This window comes from Fusarium verticillioides, chromosome 3, assembly GCF_000149555.1.
Source record: "Fusarium verticillioides 7600 chromosome 3, whole genome shotgun sequence".
Taxonomy (NCBI): Eukaryota; Fungi; Ascomycota; class Sordariomycetes; order Hypocreales; family Nectriaceae; genus Fusarium; species Fusarium verticillioides.
In genome coordinates, this window is record NC_031677.1 from 1,292,995 (window position 1) to 1,306,707 (window position 13,713).

At 50.8% G+C, this 13,713-nt stretch overlaps 6 protein-coding genes across 6 annotated transcripts; 4 read left to right on the top strand and 2 right to left on the bottom strand.

The window, feature by feature from the left end:
- Nucleotides 1–988: 988 nt before the first annotated feature.
- On the top strand, nt 989–5,499 carry FVEG_07918 (hypothetical protein). Its single transcript, XM_018896639.1, has 2 exons — nt 989–1,395; nt 1,446–5,499. The coding sequence occupies exons 1-2, from the start codon at nt 1,321–1,323 to the stop codon at nt 5,193–5,195; spliced, it is 3,825 nt and encodes a 1,274-aa protein (XP_018754138.1). The 5' UTR covers nt 989–1,320; the 3' UTR covers nt 5,196–5,499.
- A 222-nt stretch (nt 5,500–5,721) lies between these two features.
- On the top strand, nt 5,722–9,655 carry FVEG_07920 (hypothetical protein). The gene is made up of 5 exons (XM_018896640.1): nt 5,722–7,556; nt 7,609–7,724; nt 7,774–8,328; nt 8,380–8,495; nt 8,543–9,655. The coding sequence occupies exons 1-5, from the start codon at nt 5,979–5,981 to the stop codon at nt 9,376–9,378; spliced, it is 3,201 nt and encodes a 1,066-aa protein (XP_018754139.1). The 5' UTR covers nt 5,722–5,978; the 3' UTR covers nt 9,379–9,655.
- Nucleotides 8,353–10,993, bottom strand: FVEG_07921 (hypothetical protein). Its single transcript, XM_018896641.1, has 2 exons — nt 10,809–10,993; nt 8,353–10,754 (listed from the first exon to the last, which is right to left on the bottom strand). Exons 1-2 carry the CDS (start codon nt 10,826–10,828, stop codon nt 9,698–9,700), a joined length of 1,077 nt encoding a protein of 358 aa, XP_018754140.1. The 5' UTR covers nt 10,829–10,993; the 3' UTR covers nt 8,353–9,697.
- A 297-nt stretch (nt 10,994–11,290) lies between these two features.
- FVEG_16216 (hypothetical protein) lies at nt 11,291–11,612 on the top strand (the record flags this gene model as incomplete). Its single annotated transcript, XM_018905448.1, has 4 exons — nt 11,291–11,317; nt 11,377–11,423; nt 11,476–11,504; nt 11,566–11,612. The coding sequence occupies 4 exons, from the start codon at nt 11,291–11,293 to the stop codon at nt 11,610–11,612; spliced, it is 150 nt and encodes a 49-aa protein (XP_018754141.1).
- Nucleotides 11,613–12,123: 511 nt separating this feature from the next.
- On the top strand, nt 12,124–13,269 carry FVEG_07922 (hypothetical protein). The gene is made up of 2 exons (XM_018896642.1): nt 12,124–12,328; nt 12,391–13,269. Exons 1-2 carry the CDS (start codon nt 12,205–12,207, stop codon nt 13,188–13,190), a joined length of 924 nt encoding a protein of 307 aa, XP_018754142.1. The 5' UTR covers nt 12,124–12,204; the 3' UTR covers nt 13,191–13,269.
- A 111-nt stretch (nt 13,270–13,380) lies between these two features.
- Nucleotides 13,381–13,608, bottom strand: FVEG_07923 (hypothetical protein; the record flags this gene model as incomplete). The annotated part of the gene is made up of 1 exon (XM_018896643.1): nt 13,381–13,608. The coding sequence occupies one exon, from the start codon at nt 13,606–13,608 to the stop codon at nt 13,381–13,383; it is 228 nt and encodes a 75-aa protein (XP_018754143.1).
- Nucleotides 13,609–13,713: the final 105 nt, after the last annotated feature.

Sequence of the window (13,713 nt, forward strand, 5' to 3'; positions counted from 1 at the left end):
TATGTATGGAGAGCTCCGTATCTGGGGTGGTGGGATTCCGTGAGATGGGCAATATCTAAACGTCAAACGCGAATTATCATTGCATGAGCGAAAAAGTGTGTTACTTTGATGGGGGATTCCTTATCTTCATGCTATATCCCCGTCTCTCATCATAGTCTTGTTTGTTATAAGCTCCCAGGATCTTCATGATATGCAACACTGCAACCAGACAGAACAGGGCCCCAGTTAAAGCTAGGTAGATGGGGAAATGCACCCACAGCCTCACACCCAGCTCCAAGTTTGGAGGATGGCCAATGCACGTTTACGATCCCCAGCAACGTTGAGTCGTTGAGTTTAGCATCTAGACCGCAGGGTAGAAATGGGCCACCCTCTAACGTTTGCCTTGGTACCTGGATCTAAATACTACCTACCTATGAGAAAATTGAGGCCACCCTCATGTAGGGCACCTTGAACCATTGACTGAAGAGTGACACGACAGCTGCACATTGCCTATTTTTGCGACTGACGATAATGTTCAGATGAAAATACGATTGAGAAGAAATATGCATGAGCTCCGTGTGTACCAGGTGGGTATCACAGATCAAGCTTATCTTTCCTAGTAGTGAACATGTAACATGAAAAGAACTTTAAGAAGAAGACCACAAAAGCCAAGATCCAGCCTTTGTCAAGAAAGAAGTGAAGATTCCGAAGAAAAGTTTTCTGACTATCTGATGATTTCCCCCCCCCTGGTATGCTAACTTCTTTGTGACTCGCCTAGGCAGGTCGATTTTCTCAATCCAACATTGTTTCTGTTGTCTCAGTTGAGTCCAAGGCTCCCCTTGCATGCAAATGGCCAAAGCTTCCGTGGGACAACTGAACCGCCAACCCCCGCCGATCTCGGGTTGCTCTAGCAACCTCGACCTCTCTCAGCTGTGACGCCAGACGCTCGAACACCGCGGCTGTCCTACCGCTTTTTTGACAGGCGTAGCTTCAAACCGTCGTTTCTTTTCAACACGCTTCTTGCGCTCTTTTAATTTTACAAGAGCCTTACTCTCTAGGCCTCTGTATTGCCTTGTTGTACATCCCACTATCTGTGGTAATTTATTTCTTATTCCTCATTCATTACCTTTGCACAACCATATCCGCCATCCTGAGACTTGCTCGTTTTGGGCCCTCGCATATCGTGTTTTTGGTCGTTAAGCCCTGTCCGACAAAATCGTGTTTGATATGCCTGTATCTACAGCCCGATAAATCCTCATTCCGCCCCGTCTCGAATTGTTCGAGTCCAAAATACCTACTTTGGGCCTTGTTTAGTCTCTGCTGGAAATCATTCGCAACAATATGGCACCCGCTGCACCACCTCTGCCGACGAGGTTCCCATGTTGGTGTAGAGCTGTATACTCATGGGGAGGAGAGGTTTGTTACCATACCTCTCAAAGTCACAAATTAAGCTAACTTGAAAACAGTCGAAACGAGATCTGGGATTCATCGAGGGAGATCTGATAGAATGTTTGAATGCTGGTGATGGTTCGTGGTGGGTAGGCAGACTGTACCGAGATCGACGGACCGTGGGATCATTCCCTTCCAACTTTGTCGAGCTTCTCCCTTCTCAATTCCGCCCAACGACAAAATCTGTCCCGGCTCCTGTACCAAACGCACCGCCAAGTACTGCACCGACAAAATCCAGAACGTTTCGAAAGCCATTCGAAGCATACGCCAAGGCTCCTCACTACACCAGTGCGAAACAACCCGAGATCTTCAAAGAGACCCCGAAACCCAAGGAACGACAAAACTCTGGCGCTTCATTCGCTCCTAGTACTCATGAAACGGAACGAGGCCCATCGCCTGCACCTCCCCAGTCATATAACCAACGAGGACCTTCACCTGCACCACCTCAAGCGCACGATTTCCGGGCTCCTTCGCCAGCACCTTCACCGGCGCCTTCTCACCACTATGGCTCACGGGCTCCATCTCCAGCTCCCATGCACAATTACCACTCGAGGGCTCCTTCACCTGCGCCAATGCAAAGTTACCACCATTCAAGAGCTCCATCGCCAGCTCCTCCTCATGGCTACGATGCAAGGGGGCCTTCTCCTGCTCCTCCGATGCACCAAAGCTATGGCTATGCTTCAAGAGGTCCATCTCCTGCGCCATCTTTCCATCGTCAAATAGTCCCTTATCGGGGAGGACAGGATAGAGGTAACTCACCGCCTCCCCCGCCACCACCTCCTCACCGGCAGATGACGAGAGGAGGATCCAACGACCTGCATAGGAGATCTATTGATATCTCTCGTCATGGATCCAATGCCTCTTTCCAACCCTTCTCACCCTCGAGGCAAAATTCAAATAATTCCTACCGGCCGCCACAGCCACCACAACCAACAATTAGGCATGGCTCTCGAGGATCTTTCGATGATAGGTCATATATGCCATATACCCCTGGCAGGAACTCCCCCGTTCCGCCATCACCCGCCGGAGGTATGACCCCTTCTCCATTGAGAGAGGCCATGGATGGGGTCATGGAGCAATTGGACGTACTAGGCGGTGGCCTTGGAAGACCTGGCCAAGCTCCTTCACCTGAGCCACCTGCCGATCCTTGGTCTCCGGAATCCTTTGATATGCTGTCTCATCGTTCAACTAGAAGGGACCAGGAGCGAAGCAGGCCTAAAACCTCGATGGGAATCGCGCAAGATGAGGGGTATGAAACATATAGCGGTGACTCGTCTCAAGAGGTGTCTTATCAGAGTGGAGGCAGAGAAGACAAGCTTAGCAGTTATGTTGATCGCATGGAAAAGCGTTTTCAGCAAATGCATCGTCAGAACTCAAGGACTAGCGAGCCTGATGACGACCAGCCCCCTCCTCCGCCCCCTAAGAATGTGCCATACGAGCGGCCAAAATCGTCTATGGGCCGGTCCATTGAGCCTGAACGAAAGCTGAGAGCTCGCAAGTCGGCATATGAGATCGGAAGAGGAGTTGCCCGCACATTAACAACAAAAACAAACTCGACCAATTCGTCATCGGGCAATCAGAGCAACACCAGCTCTTCAACACAGAGCACTTCAAGGACCTTGTGGAGCGGGACATCAGCCGGCGCTTTCAGTACTACTAGTGCGGGAAGCCTCGCGCGCTCAGGCAAGCGTCAACGTGCACAAAGCGCTCTGGGAGCACGAGATTTGGAGATTGATAGACCGGACTCTCCTTTCACAGGAGTCACCTATCACAGCAGCCATGCGAGTGACTCTCCAGCGCAACAGCGTCCCCAGACCCAAGTCGGCTTCCACGATGATCCTTCTCTGGAATTGGGAGGCTTAGTGCAACCGAAACCGCCCAAGAGGAACATCTTCCGCAAGATATTTGATACTGCTAAAACAGGTGTTGCGAGCAGCCGTGGCGGTCTTGTTTCTGGTGGTCTTAGCATGGACTCGCCAAAATCACCCTTTGCTCGTTCAATGCCAGCTGGAGCTTCGCCTATGCCAGGTATGGGTAGTACGCCTATCAACAGAGACGTTGCGACAGAAATGGGCTTGAGTGGCGGTGTTGATTGGGTTCAGGTCCGTCGTGATGTGAATCGTTCCAATTCGCTCAGTACAATAGAGTTGACTGAGCGCCGTGAACGATGTCAAATGATGGATCACCCTGCCCTTAATCCTGTCGACGAGCTCTATGATGGCGTCGAAGGAGATGAGGGGGCTGACGGAGAGCCAGTCCAGGAACCCACCAACTACCAAGCGATTAACTTGTCTCAAGTCGATAAGAACTCCCGGTTCATCAGCGGACTTCCTCCCGCCATAACAGCTATCCAACTTGCCACTACATACGTATGCCGACCCTACAGGAGCGAGGTCCAGCGGCTGCGAGCTATCTTTACGTGGGTCTCCGAGAAGATCTGCTGGGAAGAGGACTTTGAGGGTGAAATCGACACAACGCGGGTGATCCAGGCGAAAAGAGCGTGCGCTGAGGAGTATGCTGTCCTAGTGATGGAGATGTGTTCTGCTATCGGTATCCACTGTGAGATCGTTCGAGGCTACCTCAAGTCTCCAGGGGAAGTTTCCGAAATCAACATCATGCCCCGACCCAACCATTGGTGGAATGCTGTTGTCGTTGACAATGAGTGGCGCATGATTGACTGCTGTCTTGCCAGCCCCTCGTATCCTCGGCGAGGTTTATACTCCAATGCCAATAACGCAGCCGATCCGTGGTGGTTCTTGACCAGGCCACTGGAGATTTGCTGGACACATATCCCAGAGCATCACAGTCAGCAGCACATCGTACCACCTGTCGCACACGAAACACTGCTCAATCTGCCATGCGCTTGTGCACCCTTCTTCCGCAATGGTTTCGAGATGGTGGACTACAATACTGCATTGACTCGAATCGAAGATCTGGAAATGGTTCATATCAAATTTAGTGTTCCATGTGACGTGGAGATTGCCGCCGAGGTCGAAGTTCGAGGCTATTCGAGAGATTCAGACGGGGATGTGTTTGAAAGCGGCGATATTGTCAAGAAGAGGGCACTTGCTCAAGCTGAATGGTTCAATGGCATCAAGCGATACACTGTCAAAGCACTACTGCCTGGAGATGAAGGACAGGGTACCTTGAAGATTTATGCTGGCAAGCGAGGCCTTATGCACAGCATCAAGGATATTCCACATCCCCTCGCCTTTGCATTGCCTATCGTCCACACAGGTGAAAACCCACCTTATGAGTTTGTCACAAGACATCCCACTCCTCACGCACAGCGGCATGATATCTATGTGGTTCAGCCGCAGTGCCAAAGGCTTGCACTTAACAATACTTTTGTCTTTGCCATCAGACAGCACCCAAGTTCGCTGGGTGGATCGGCACTCACACCATCGTCTAATCCAGGCGGCACCAGCCCCATACCGTTCGCCCGCCCCAGTTCAGCGTTGAGCATGAATGCGTCTAGTGTTAGCGGCTCGACCCCAAGCTCAGCTACGGGCACTGTGGCTGGGAAGAAGCCTGCCAAGTTGGCGATCCAGACTCCAGGAGGCAAGATCCTCCGTCTTATGAGGAAGGAGGATCGTAAGGGTATTCACGTTGGAGGCCGAAGTCTCTCAGGTAGCGACACTGCTAGTGATGGTGGAACCTGGGAGACAATAATCAAATGTTCAGAGAAGGGTGTGTGGCGAGGCCTTGTACTCGCAGATCGCACGGCTCGATGGTGTGTCTTTGCTGAATGGGTTTGCATGGGTTGATCATTACATGTGTAACGGAGGATTAGCTGTGGGCAGACTTCGTTGGAGTTTCCTCTCATATTTGGTTGTTTCGTCTTCTAATACCCAAGGAGGAGGATCTTGCATGCCCTGACGCACAGCGGTATGTTTATAGAAGTGCGCATGGGCCTTGGATTTTCTTCTGTTTTGGTAGGGATGATCTATTATTGCATTGGGGTTTGTTTAAAAGTAGCAGACATGTCGGAAAGTTATCGCAAGGTGTAAGATAATAGCATGTCACGAGCAACGATTGCAGCACATGATGAATAATTTAACTCATGATTCTTTCATTAATATCTTTGACGACAAGTGAAAATGAAGACAATAACTAAGATTAAGCTCTCAGAGGAAGTTTTGTTGGTTCCATCGAATAGTCGTTAATAGTCGTTAGTTAGGTTGACTTGTAGTTCCGCAATTTCCATACCGTCTCGGCCAATCACATTGCTCTGCGACACGACGATAGGATCCCGTCGCACTCGTGCCTTTCCATATTGTTTTATGGTTTAAACCTAGCACGATCGAATCCGCAGGCACAGCAAACAAGAGAATAACGAGCAGGACGAACGAGCCTCGATATATTGCGCTATAGATTGTTGTGTTTGACGAGCGAGCCGATACAAACCCCGTCCGTGAATGGCAAACCCACCCACGGACCAAGACGGACCATGAAGCGCAATCGCGTTGGTCTGCGCACCGCGACGAAACGACAGATCGAATGCTGAAATCGATACCGAGAAAGAGGAATACAGTGATTAAGGAGAGGCCATGAACTACAGGCCTTTCCATGGCCAAGGCCAGGGCCAGGGCCAGAGCCAGAGCCAACAAGGCTCACAGCAACCGCTGCCAGTGCCCGGCATGAATCCGCCTTCATCTTATATGCCTGGTGGTTACCAGCAGTATACGAACCCTCAACAGCAGCAGTTCTATTCAATGCCTCAACAGCAAGGCCAGCAGCAGCAGCAACAACAACAACAACAAACGTATCTCCAGCAGCAGCAGATGGCGCAGTTCGGGGGCATACAAACGACTTTCCAGGGATACGATACAACCGGACAAGCGTATGGGGGACACCAGATGCAACCAGCTACCGCGCAATATACGCCTCCAGCGAATGTTTGGCAGCAGCAGCAATCTCCGGGTGGGCAGAACATGCTGTACCAGCAGCAATATCAGCAACCGCATCATCATCAACAGCAGCATATGTACCAGCAGCACGTCGCGTCGCCTCAACAACACGTTCAACCGAGAAGGCAGTCTGGCCACGTCCCTTCACCTCAGCAAAGACCTTCTTCGATACCCCAAAATCAAGGATATTCACTCCCCCAGACGCCGCAACAACGGTCTCAACACCAACAGTATTCGCAGCAGCATACGCCACAGCAACAATACCAGCAGCAACCACAGCAGCAGCAGCACGCGCACTATCAGCAGCAACCTCATGTGCCAGCTCCTCAGCCATCACCGCAACCTGCACCAAAGAAGGTAGCCTCGCCGGCTCAGCCACAGGCTCGACAAGTAAAACAGAACCAGCAGCCACGCCAGGGCCCGTCCAAACACCAGCAAGAGACAATTCGACAACCTGCGCACGAACCTATAATAATAGATGTAGATGAGCCCGTATCGGAGATAGTTTCACAGCCTGTCACGGAACCAACTCAGCAACAGCCAGTTGCGCAGCAAGAACCGGAGCAGATGGTCTATGTGAATCTGCAAGACATCCAAAAAATGCCATCGCTTCCACCAGTAACCATGGATCAGACACAAGGCGGTCCTACATCCCACACGGGGAAGACAGCGAACTGGGACGCGCAGTACGAATCAGGCACTGTCAAGCCGATGGACATTATGCTGAGCAGCCCACAAACTCAGCCTCTTCCGCCTCCTCAGCCAAAAGTGCAGGCATCTTATCACCAACCCGCGCAGACACAACCTCAAATCGCCACTCCCCGGGCAAAACCGAGCCCTCTCTCGTCCGTGGTCAACTCACTAGCGATCAATGCTCGCTCTCCGAGTATTACCAAGAAATCACCCGCAAGCACGCCAAAAAGTAAGCCCCTTGACACTGTTCACCTCATGGTGGAAGTGGCCGAAGAGTGCTTCGATAAGGCCCGTGGTTCTGTACATGATGTTGCGATGTCACTAAATGCCACGCGGATAGACGAGTACCAGAAATTGATCTCGACAGGCCTGGCGTGTCTAGAGGCGTGTTTGCAAAGTAATAGGCTGTCTCCGCGCCAAGAAGCAAAGATGCGGTTGAGATACGCCACGGTAGTATTAGAAGAGACAGAGAACCCTATGGAAGCTGAGACGGCCGTCACAAAAGGCATCTCTCTTTGCGGAAAGGTAAGCGACGGCAGACTTACCCTCGTACTGCACAGCTGACTGACTCTGGCAGAATGGCCTGGCCGATCTCAAATATTGCATGGATTATATCAGGTTGAAGCTCCTATTCCAACGAAATCACAAAGCTGCTTTGAATGCGGCTGATCGTCAAATCGCTGACTGTGAAACGTAAGTTCCGTAGCAACTCGAGTCCGGCATCTATTGACTTGTTTCACAGCTACAAGCACATCCAATGGGTTTATGCTTTCAGACTATTGAAAGCTTCATTTTACATGGAGCTTGGTCAAACAGCTGACGCCAGTGCACTGGAGAACATTCGCTCTATTCAAGTTACAGCTAGTTCCCGTGGCGACGATGCCCTGAGTGTGTTTGCCTTCATTCTTGAAGGTCTGGCACTTCTCAAGGCTTCCAAAGACGGCAACTTTGAAAAAGTCCAGGCTTGTATTGCTCAAGTAGCGAAGTATCAGTGTGAACCATCTATTCATATCATGCAACTCGATATCCTGACGCTACTTCTGGACCTTGTCTGCACTATCAATCATTCTGGCATGGAATTGATGCATGATAAGCTGAAAATGCTTCAAGATCGCATGGATGCATGCACCGACTGGCATAACACCAAGTCCGACTTTCTCATTCCGGTCAAGAAGCAACCTTCTACTGGTCATACTATTAGTAGTGACACAGCGGGCATCATTCGAAGCGGTGAGGGTGTTCAACAAGATTTTCTAGTCATGTCATTCATGACCAAAGTCGAGTTAAATTCCCTTGTGTGAGTTACCACCCTTCACGCATTTTACCAAATTCGCTAACATGTCGCCAGCCTCACTTTGACAGGCATCGTGAATATGCACAAGCCCAGCCCAAATGGTCCACAAGGTCGACAAAGTCGACAAACAGTCGATTTCTTGAAAGAAGGCGCGCACGTCCTGGATACTTGTGAGTTGCATTGCTTGTCGCCCAGATATTTTACTTATATGTACTAGGGGACAAAGTGACAGCCGGGTATAGATATGGGCCGTCCATCTCGTTGCAAGATGCCATTGCGCAGCGTGAGTGGCGGCTGGAAGCTCACTGCTACCTTACCATCTTACTTGGCCTGTACGCAGCTAGTCAATGTCGATGGGACCTGGTAAAGCAGTACATCGTGAAGCTTCAGGATATTATGACTCCGTCTACACAGGGCATCCTGCGTTTGCTGGCTATCTACCTATCGGGAGTGTTTGACCAAGGCACAGGGGAACTGGATGCTGCTATGAACACTTTCCAAAAGCCTGACTTTGACCTAAACCAGCGAGGAACTGGTGTCAAAGCCGCACATCGCGAGTTAGCCATGCTAGCTGGTTTGAACAGGCTTTGGATTATGCAGCATCCTTCACACCGGAACGATCGAGCTACACTTGATCTGATCGAAGAACTAAGGCCGTTGTGCCTGAGCCACCACAATGTCGACCTACGGACTGCTTGGCATAACGTCATGGCAGCTATCAGCACCGAACCACCTCAGCAGCTCAATCAACAAAAGCAGCACATACAGTCTGCCATGGCCGGTTCCAAATCCACTAAAAATTTACTGGGCGCAGCCGTCACACTTGCTATCATGCGCAGCCGCTTATTCGAGAACGTCGTTGGCGATCAAGCCCTGAAAAGTGCCCTAGCGGCAGCCAAGCAGGCTCATCGCAGTGGCAATGTCTTGTGGCAGAGCGTCGCAGACGGTATGCTTGCTCACTCTTATGAAGTACAAGGCAAGGAGGAAGAAGCAGCGCAAGAATGGGCGAGGGCGAAGAGGGAAGCCCAAGATGCATTTGCAGGAAGTTTCTGAATGAGAGCATAACCTGGTTAAGTAGAGCTCACAGGACTGGCGTTTATGGCAAGGAGTTCTCCCGCATGTTTTAAAAAGAGAAATTATTTCATGATTGTATATCAGACTCGGGGGTTGTGGAGATCTGTACGATACCTGACCATACATGTCTTTGGTCTTAGCTGTTTGTGGGCAGAAAGTGGTAATTAGATGCGACATAAAGTCGTGCTTTTGGCCGTGATAACGGCATCAATCAAGGTTCTGAACTCGTTTGAGTCCTTAGCTTATTAGAAACACCTCCATTCAGCAGATGCATTGTGACTTTTGCTAAGACAGTAGATCACCGACGGAATCCAGGGGGTGGTTGGAAGCCTGGAGGGGGCATAAACCCAGGGGGGGGAGCACCAGCAGCACCGGGGGCTCCTTGAGGAGGAGCAGGGAATCCGGGCGGAGGAGCAACTGGGAAGGCCTGCGCCGGAGACCCAGAGGGTGGTCTGAAACTGCCTGGGTGGAAATCGGCTGGGTTGGTGTATCCAGCCTGTGATTGTGGAGGTCGCGCAGGCAACCCTGAGGGAGCTGGTGGTAAAGGAACGGAGCCTCTTGGAGGAGCTCCGGGGGGCGGAACTCCGGCATTGTATGGCGACGGACCTCGGCCGGGAGGTGCAAATCCACCGGGGATACCCTGTGGAGGTGCGCCGACGGGGGGCATTCTTCCCATAAGTGAAGGGTCGAAACCTGCTGGAGGCGCAGCTGCAACAGGCGGTGGTTGTAGAAACGCCTGGGGCACAGGCTGTGCTTCTGGGACGATGTTCCGTTTCTTTGCTTGAGCAGCAAGCTCGCGTTCAGCCTCGTCACCATGTCTCTCTCCCTTTCCGTCCTTCTTGAAAGCATACTGGACCGAAACCTCCTTACTTAAGATGTACTGTCCATGCAAGTTCGCGATCGCAGCATCGCTGCTCTCAAAGTCGGCAAAGCTGATAAAACCAAAACCCTTGCTCGCGCCAGACTCCTCCCTTGCGACTTTTGGCGCACTGAGTAGTGGACCGAAGCGACTGAAGGTGTCGTAGAGGATCTTCTCGTCAACCATGGGATCGAGGTTTCCGATGAATAGCTCGGCGCCAACCTCGGCGGCACGCTGCTTGTCTGCGCTAGCCTTGTTGACGCGCAAGCTCTTTCCATACAGTTTGATGCCGTTCATGACATTGGCGGCATATTCAGCGTCTGTGGGTGTGCGAAACTCGACGAAGCCGAAGCCCTGATGTGTCTGGGTAACACGATCGCGAGGCATGTGGATGTTGTGGATGGGGCCCATCTGAAGCATGATCTCATATACCATGGCGGATGTTGCGCGCTCGTCGATGTTGCCGATGTAGACCGTCGCCTCCTTGTCTTGTTCCCTGAGAAGATAGTTAGCTTTGCTGTCGCGTTGCCATGAGATGAAAGAGCTGTACCAATGCCTATTTTGCGCCATGATGACAGATTTTGAAGAGACCTCTGTCACTACCAGTACGAGTACTTTGACAAGTAAAAAGGGCGAAGAATCGACCAGAAATTGTGCTACCGTGATGAGAAATAAGGTGAACAACTGCCTCAGTTATTACCTTTACATGGAGCTTCTAGAAATTTTGGCTGATGGTTAGGATGTATAAGGTAGCCTTGTCGCGTAAGCCACACAAGGTGCAGGTGGAATTGTGGCGTCGACCGAGGTTCTTCCGCCCACATCTCCGTGACTCGGAGGTGGAATTTCCAGCTCCCGGCAGGGGCTCTCCGAAATTTTTGGGAAGACGTCAACGCCAACGCCAACGCCAACGCCAGAAACGACTGCGGTTTATAGATTCTCAGTCTCGAGCCTTGCAACATCCGGTTGAGCCGCATCGTTTTGTTGTGTAACTTTTTCAAGTCCCTCGAATACACTTCTCTAAATTCTCTCAAGATGTTTGCCCTTTCTGAGGAGTCCAAGGTATGATATAGCTTGGAGATGGTATCTATCTATCACAGCTTCGCTAACGATTAGCACAGGAGCGCATTGCCAAGCTCATTGATGTTTCGCGCGTCGCCATCCACTAGTATGTTATTGACATTTGATTTTATTGTTGGGCGATAACTGATTTGTGCTAGTGGCTATCTCCCTCTGATCCTCTATCTCGGTACGAACCAGCTCGAATAACGATGTGCGATCGCAAAGGCAATACTGATTATATATCTCAGGCTACACCCGAAGCGAGCCCCGACCTTCAGTCATCCGGTATGCATAGATCCCTACGAACCGCATATGTAAGCAATGCTAATTGACTCCATTTAAGCCTTCTCTCTCCCCTCTCCTAAACAAGGAGCAGCTCTACGACTATACAAAACATAACAGTGTACATTATCATGTGGAGATGTTTTTCAAAGGGAGAAAGGGACAACTACCACCAGCATTCATGGCGTTGGGACACGGCGTGGTAGAATTTGACGACGACCGCAGATATGCTTGGGAGGAGGGGTCGACTGTACGAATGAGTGTGAAAAATCACCATGTATCATCTTGCAACGCTATGACGCCCAGAATAAGGGTATACCACTCATAATTAAATCTTGTCACAAAAATACCCGTTCCATGGTATTTGATCGTGTGAGTTTCGGTTTAATGCGGCAGAAGACCCAATAATTGTTCTGGTGACGTCGAAGCCTCGGCCGAGCTTCCGTATCTTTGAGATCCGCAGAAATATTATATCGAAATAATTCTTTCAGCGACCTTCAACTTTTCTCAACCACCACTCTAGGTACCTCATGGCGCTCTTCTATTCTGTTTATTACCCTCGTGAAACATGATATTCGGCTTGTAGAATTATCTAATCTCCCTTTATGCCCGATTCAGACTATGCGGGACTCTCTCCCGCGACCATCGAGTCCATCGCCGGTCTCAGTGCTGGTACAGTCGCGACGTTGACTGTTCATCCTCTCGATGTCGTCAAGACTCGCATGCAGAGTATGGCTGATTGGATTTTACCCCTCTATCGCACAATCTCAGTGTCTGACAATGTGATTTAGTCTATCGTAGCGCAGCTCCCGATGCTGTGCGTCCAACAACCATGTCCATTCTTCGTGCCTTGACATCTAGTCCTCACCCTGTCGCCTCTCTCTACCGCGGTCTAACGCCTAATCTTGTCGGAAATGCCTCTAGTTGGGCCTCTTTCTTCTTTTTCAAGTCACGCTTCGAGCGCGCTCTCGCTACGTGGCAGGGTCGGCTTGGAGGACGTCCCTCTGGAGGCGATTACTTCATCGCTAGCGCTTTGGCAGGCGCAGCAACGACTACGTTGACCAACCCTATATGGGTCCTCAAAGTACGCATGGTATCCTCTGACCGAGGCTCTCATGGTGCATATCCTTCTATGTTGGCTGGCGCCCGCTCCATACTGCAGACTGAAGGCATTCGGGGCTTCTACCGTGGCTTAGGCATCTCCCTAATAGGTGTATCACACGGCGCTGTGCAGTTTGCGGTATACGAGCCCGCAAAGAAGTGGTACCACGCGCGGCGTCGAGAGAAGCATGGCATCGAAAGGGAGCATATGACCACTGAGGCTACGGTTGGGTTGTCGAGTCTGTCCAAATTCGTCGCTGGTGCTGTCACGTATCCGTACCAAGTACTCCGGAGTAGACTCCAGAACTACCAAGCTGACGAGCGATTCGGTCGGGGTATCAGGGGCGTTGTTGTAAGAATATGGACTGAGGATGGACTCAGAGGGTTCTATCGTGGTATGGTACCGGGCGTTGTTAGGGTGATGCCCGCAACATGGGTGACGTTCTTGGTGTATGAAAATGTCAAGTACTATCTTCCTCAGTGGGCTTGAGGTGTAATCTGACTAGCACGGCGTTGGGGGTTCACGTTACCACGGTTGCAGTTTAGATATAGATGGCATCTAGGAAGCGTGAGGAGTGAAGAGCACATTTCAAGAGGTGTACAGCCCAGGGCACTCGTCACTTTATTACATAGTATGGCAGAGCCCCGTTGATTTAAGCCATGCACATTACTATCGCTGTTTAAGTCACATTTGCCTTCTTCGTCTCCTCCTCTGCCGCCTCGGCCTCGATCCTGCGCATCTCACACACTTCGCACTGGTCGGCTGAGACATACTCGGTGAAATACTCATTGGTGGTCTCGCATTTGATACCATGGCTATACTCAAGACATTCCTGGAGTTGCTCAGTGCCACTTATAGCTCGCTGGCATTGTATACAGTCGTACTTGATGCACTTCAGGACGCACATTACTATAAGAGGTCGGCAACTTGAATATGTTGATTTGCAACTTGTCCCGGACAGTATCTGCGAGCTTTGTTTTTGCTTTCCTTCCCATTTGAGTTCCCGTTACCT

Excerpts from the sequence above, each read along its gene's own strand:
- FVEG_07922 (XM_018896642.1), top strand. The coding sequence starts at position 12,205 with ATGCCCGATTCAGACTATGCGGGACTCTCTCCCGCGACCATCGAGTCC. Across the intron at positions 12,329-12,390 it reads CGTCAAGACTCGCATGCAGA|TCTATCGTAGCGCAGCTCCC; the intron begins GTATGGCTGATT and ends AATGTGATTTAG.
- FVEG_07918 (XM_018896639.1), top strand. The coding sequence starts at position 1,321 with ATGGCACCCGCTGCACCACCTCTGCCGACGAGGTTCCCATGTTGGTGT. Across the intron at positions 1,396-1,445 it reads TATACTCATGGGGAGGAGAG|TCGAAACGAGATCTGGGATT; the intron begins GTTTGTTACCAT and ends ACTTGAAAACAG.
- FVEG_07920 (XM_018896640.1), top strand. The coding sequence starts at position 5,979 with ATGAACTACAGGCCTTTCCATGGCCAAGGCCAGGGCCAGGGCCAGAGC. Across the intron at positions 8,329-8,379 it reads GTCGAGTTAAATTCCCTTGT|CCTCACTTTGACAGGCATCG; the intron begins GTGAGTTACCAC and ends ACATGTCGCCAG. Across the intron at positions 8,496-8,542 it reads CGCGCACGTCCTGGATACTT|GGGACAAAGTGACAGCCGGG; the intron begins GTGAGTTGCATT and ends TATATGTACTAG.
- FVEG_07921 (XM_018896641.1), bottom strand. The coding sequence starts at position 10,828 with ATGGCGCAAAATAGGCATTG. Across the intron at positions 10,755-10,808 it reads ATGGCGCAAAATAGGCATTG|GGAACAAGACAAGGAGGCGA; the intron begins GTACAGCTCTTT and ends CTATCTTCTCAG.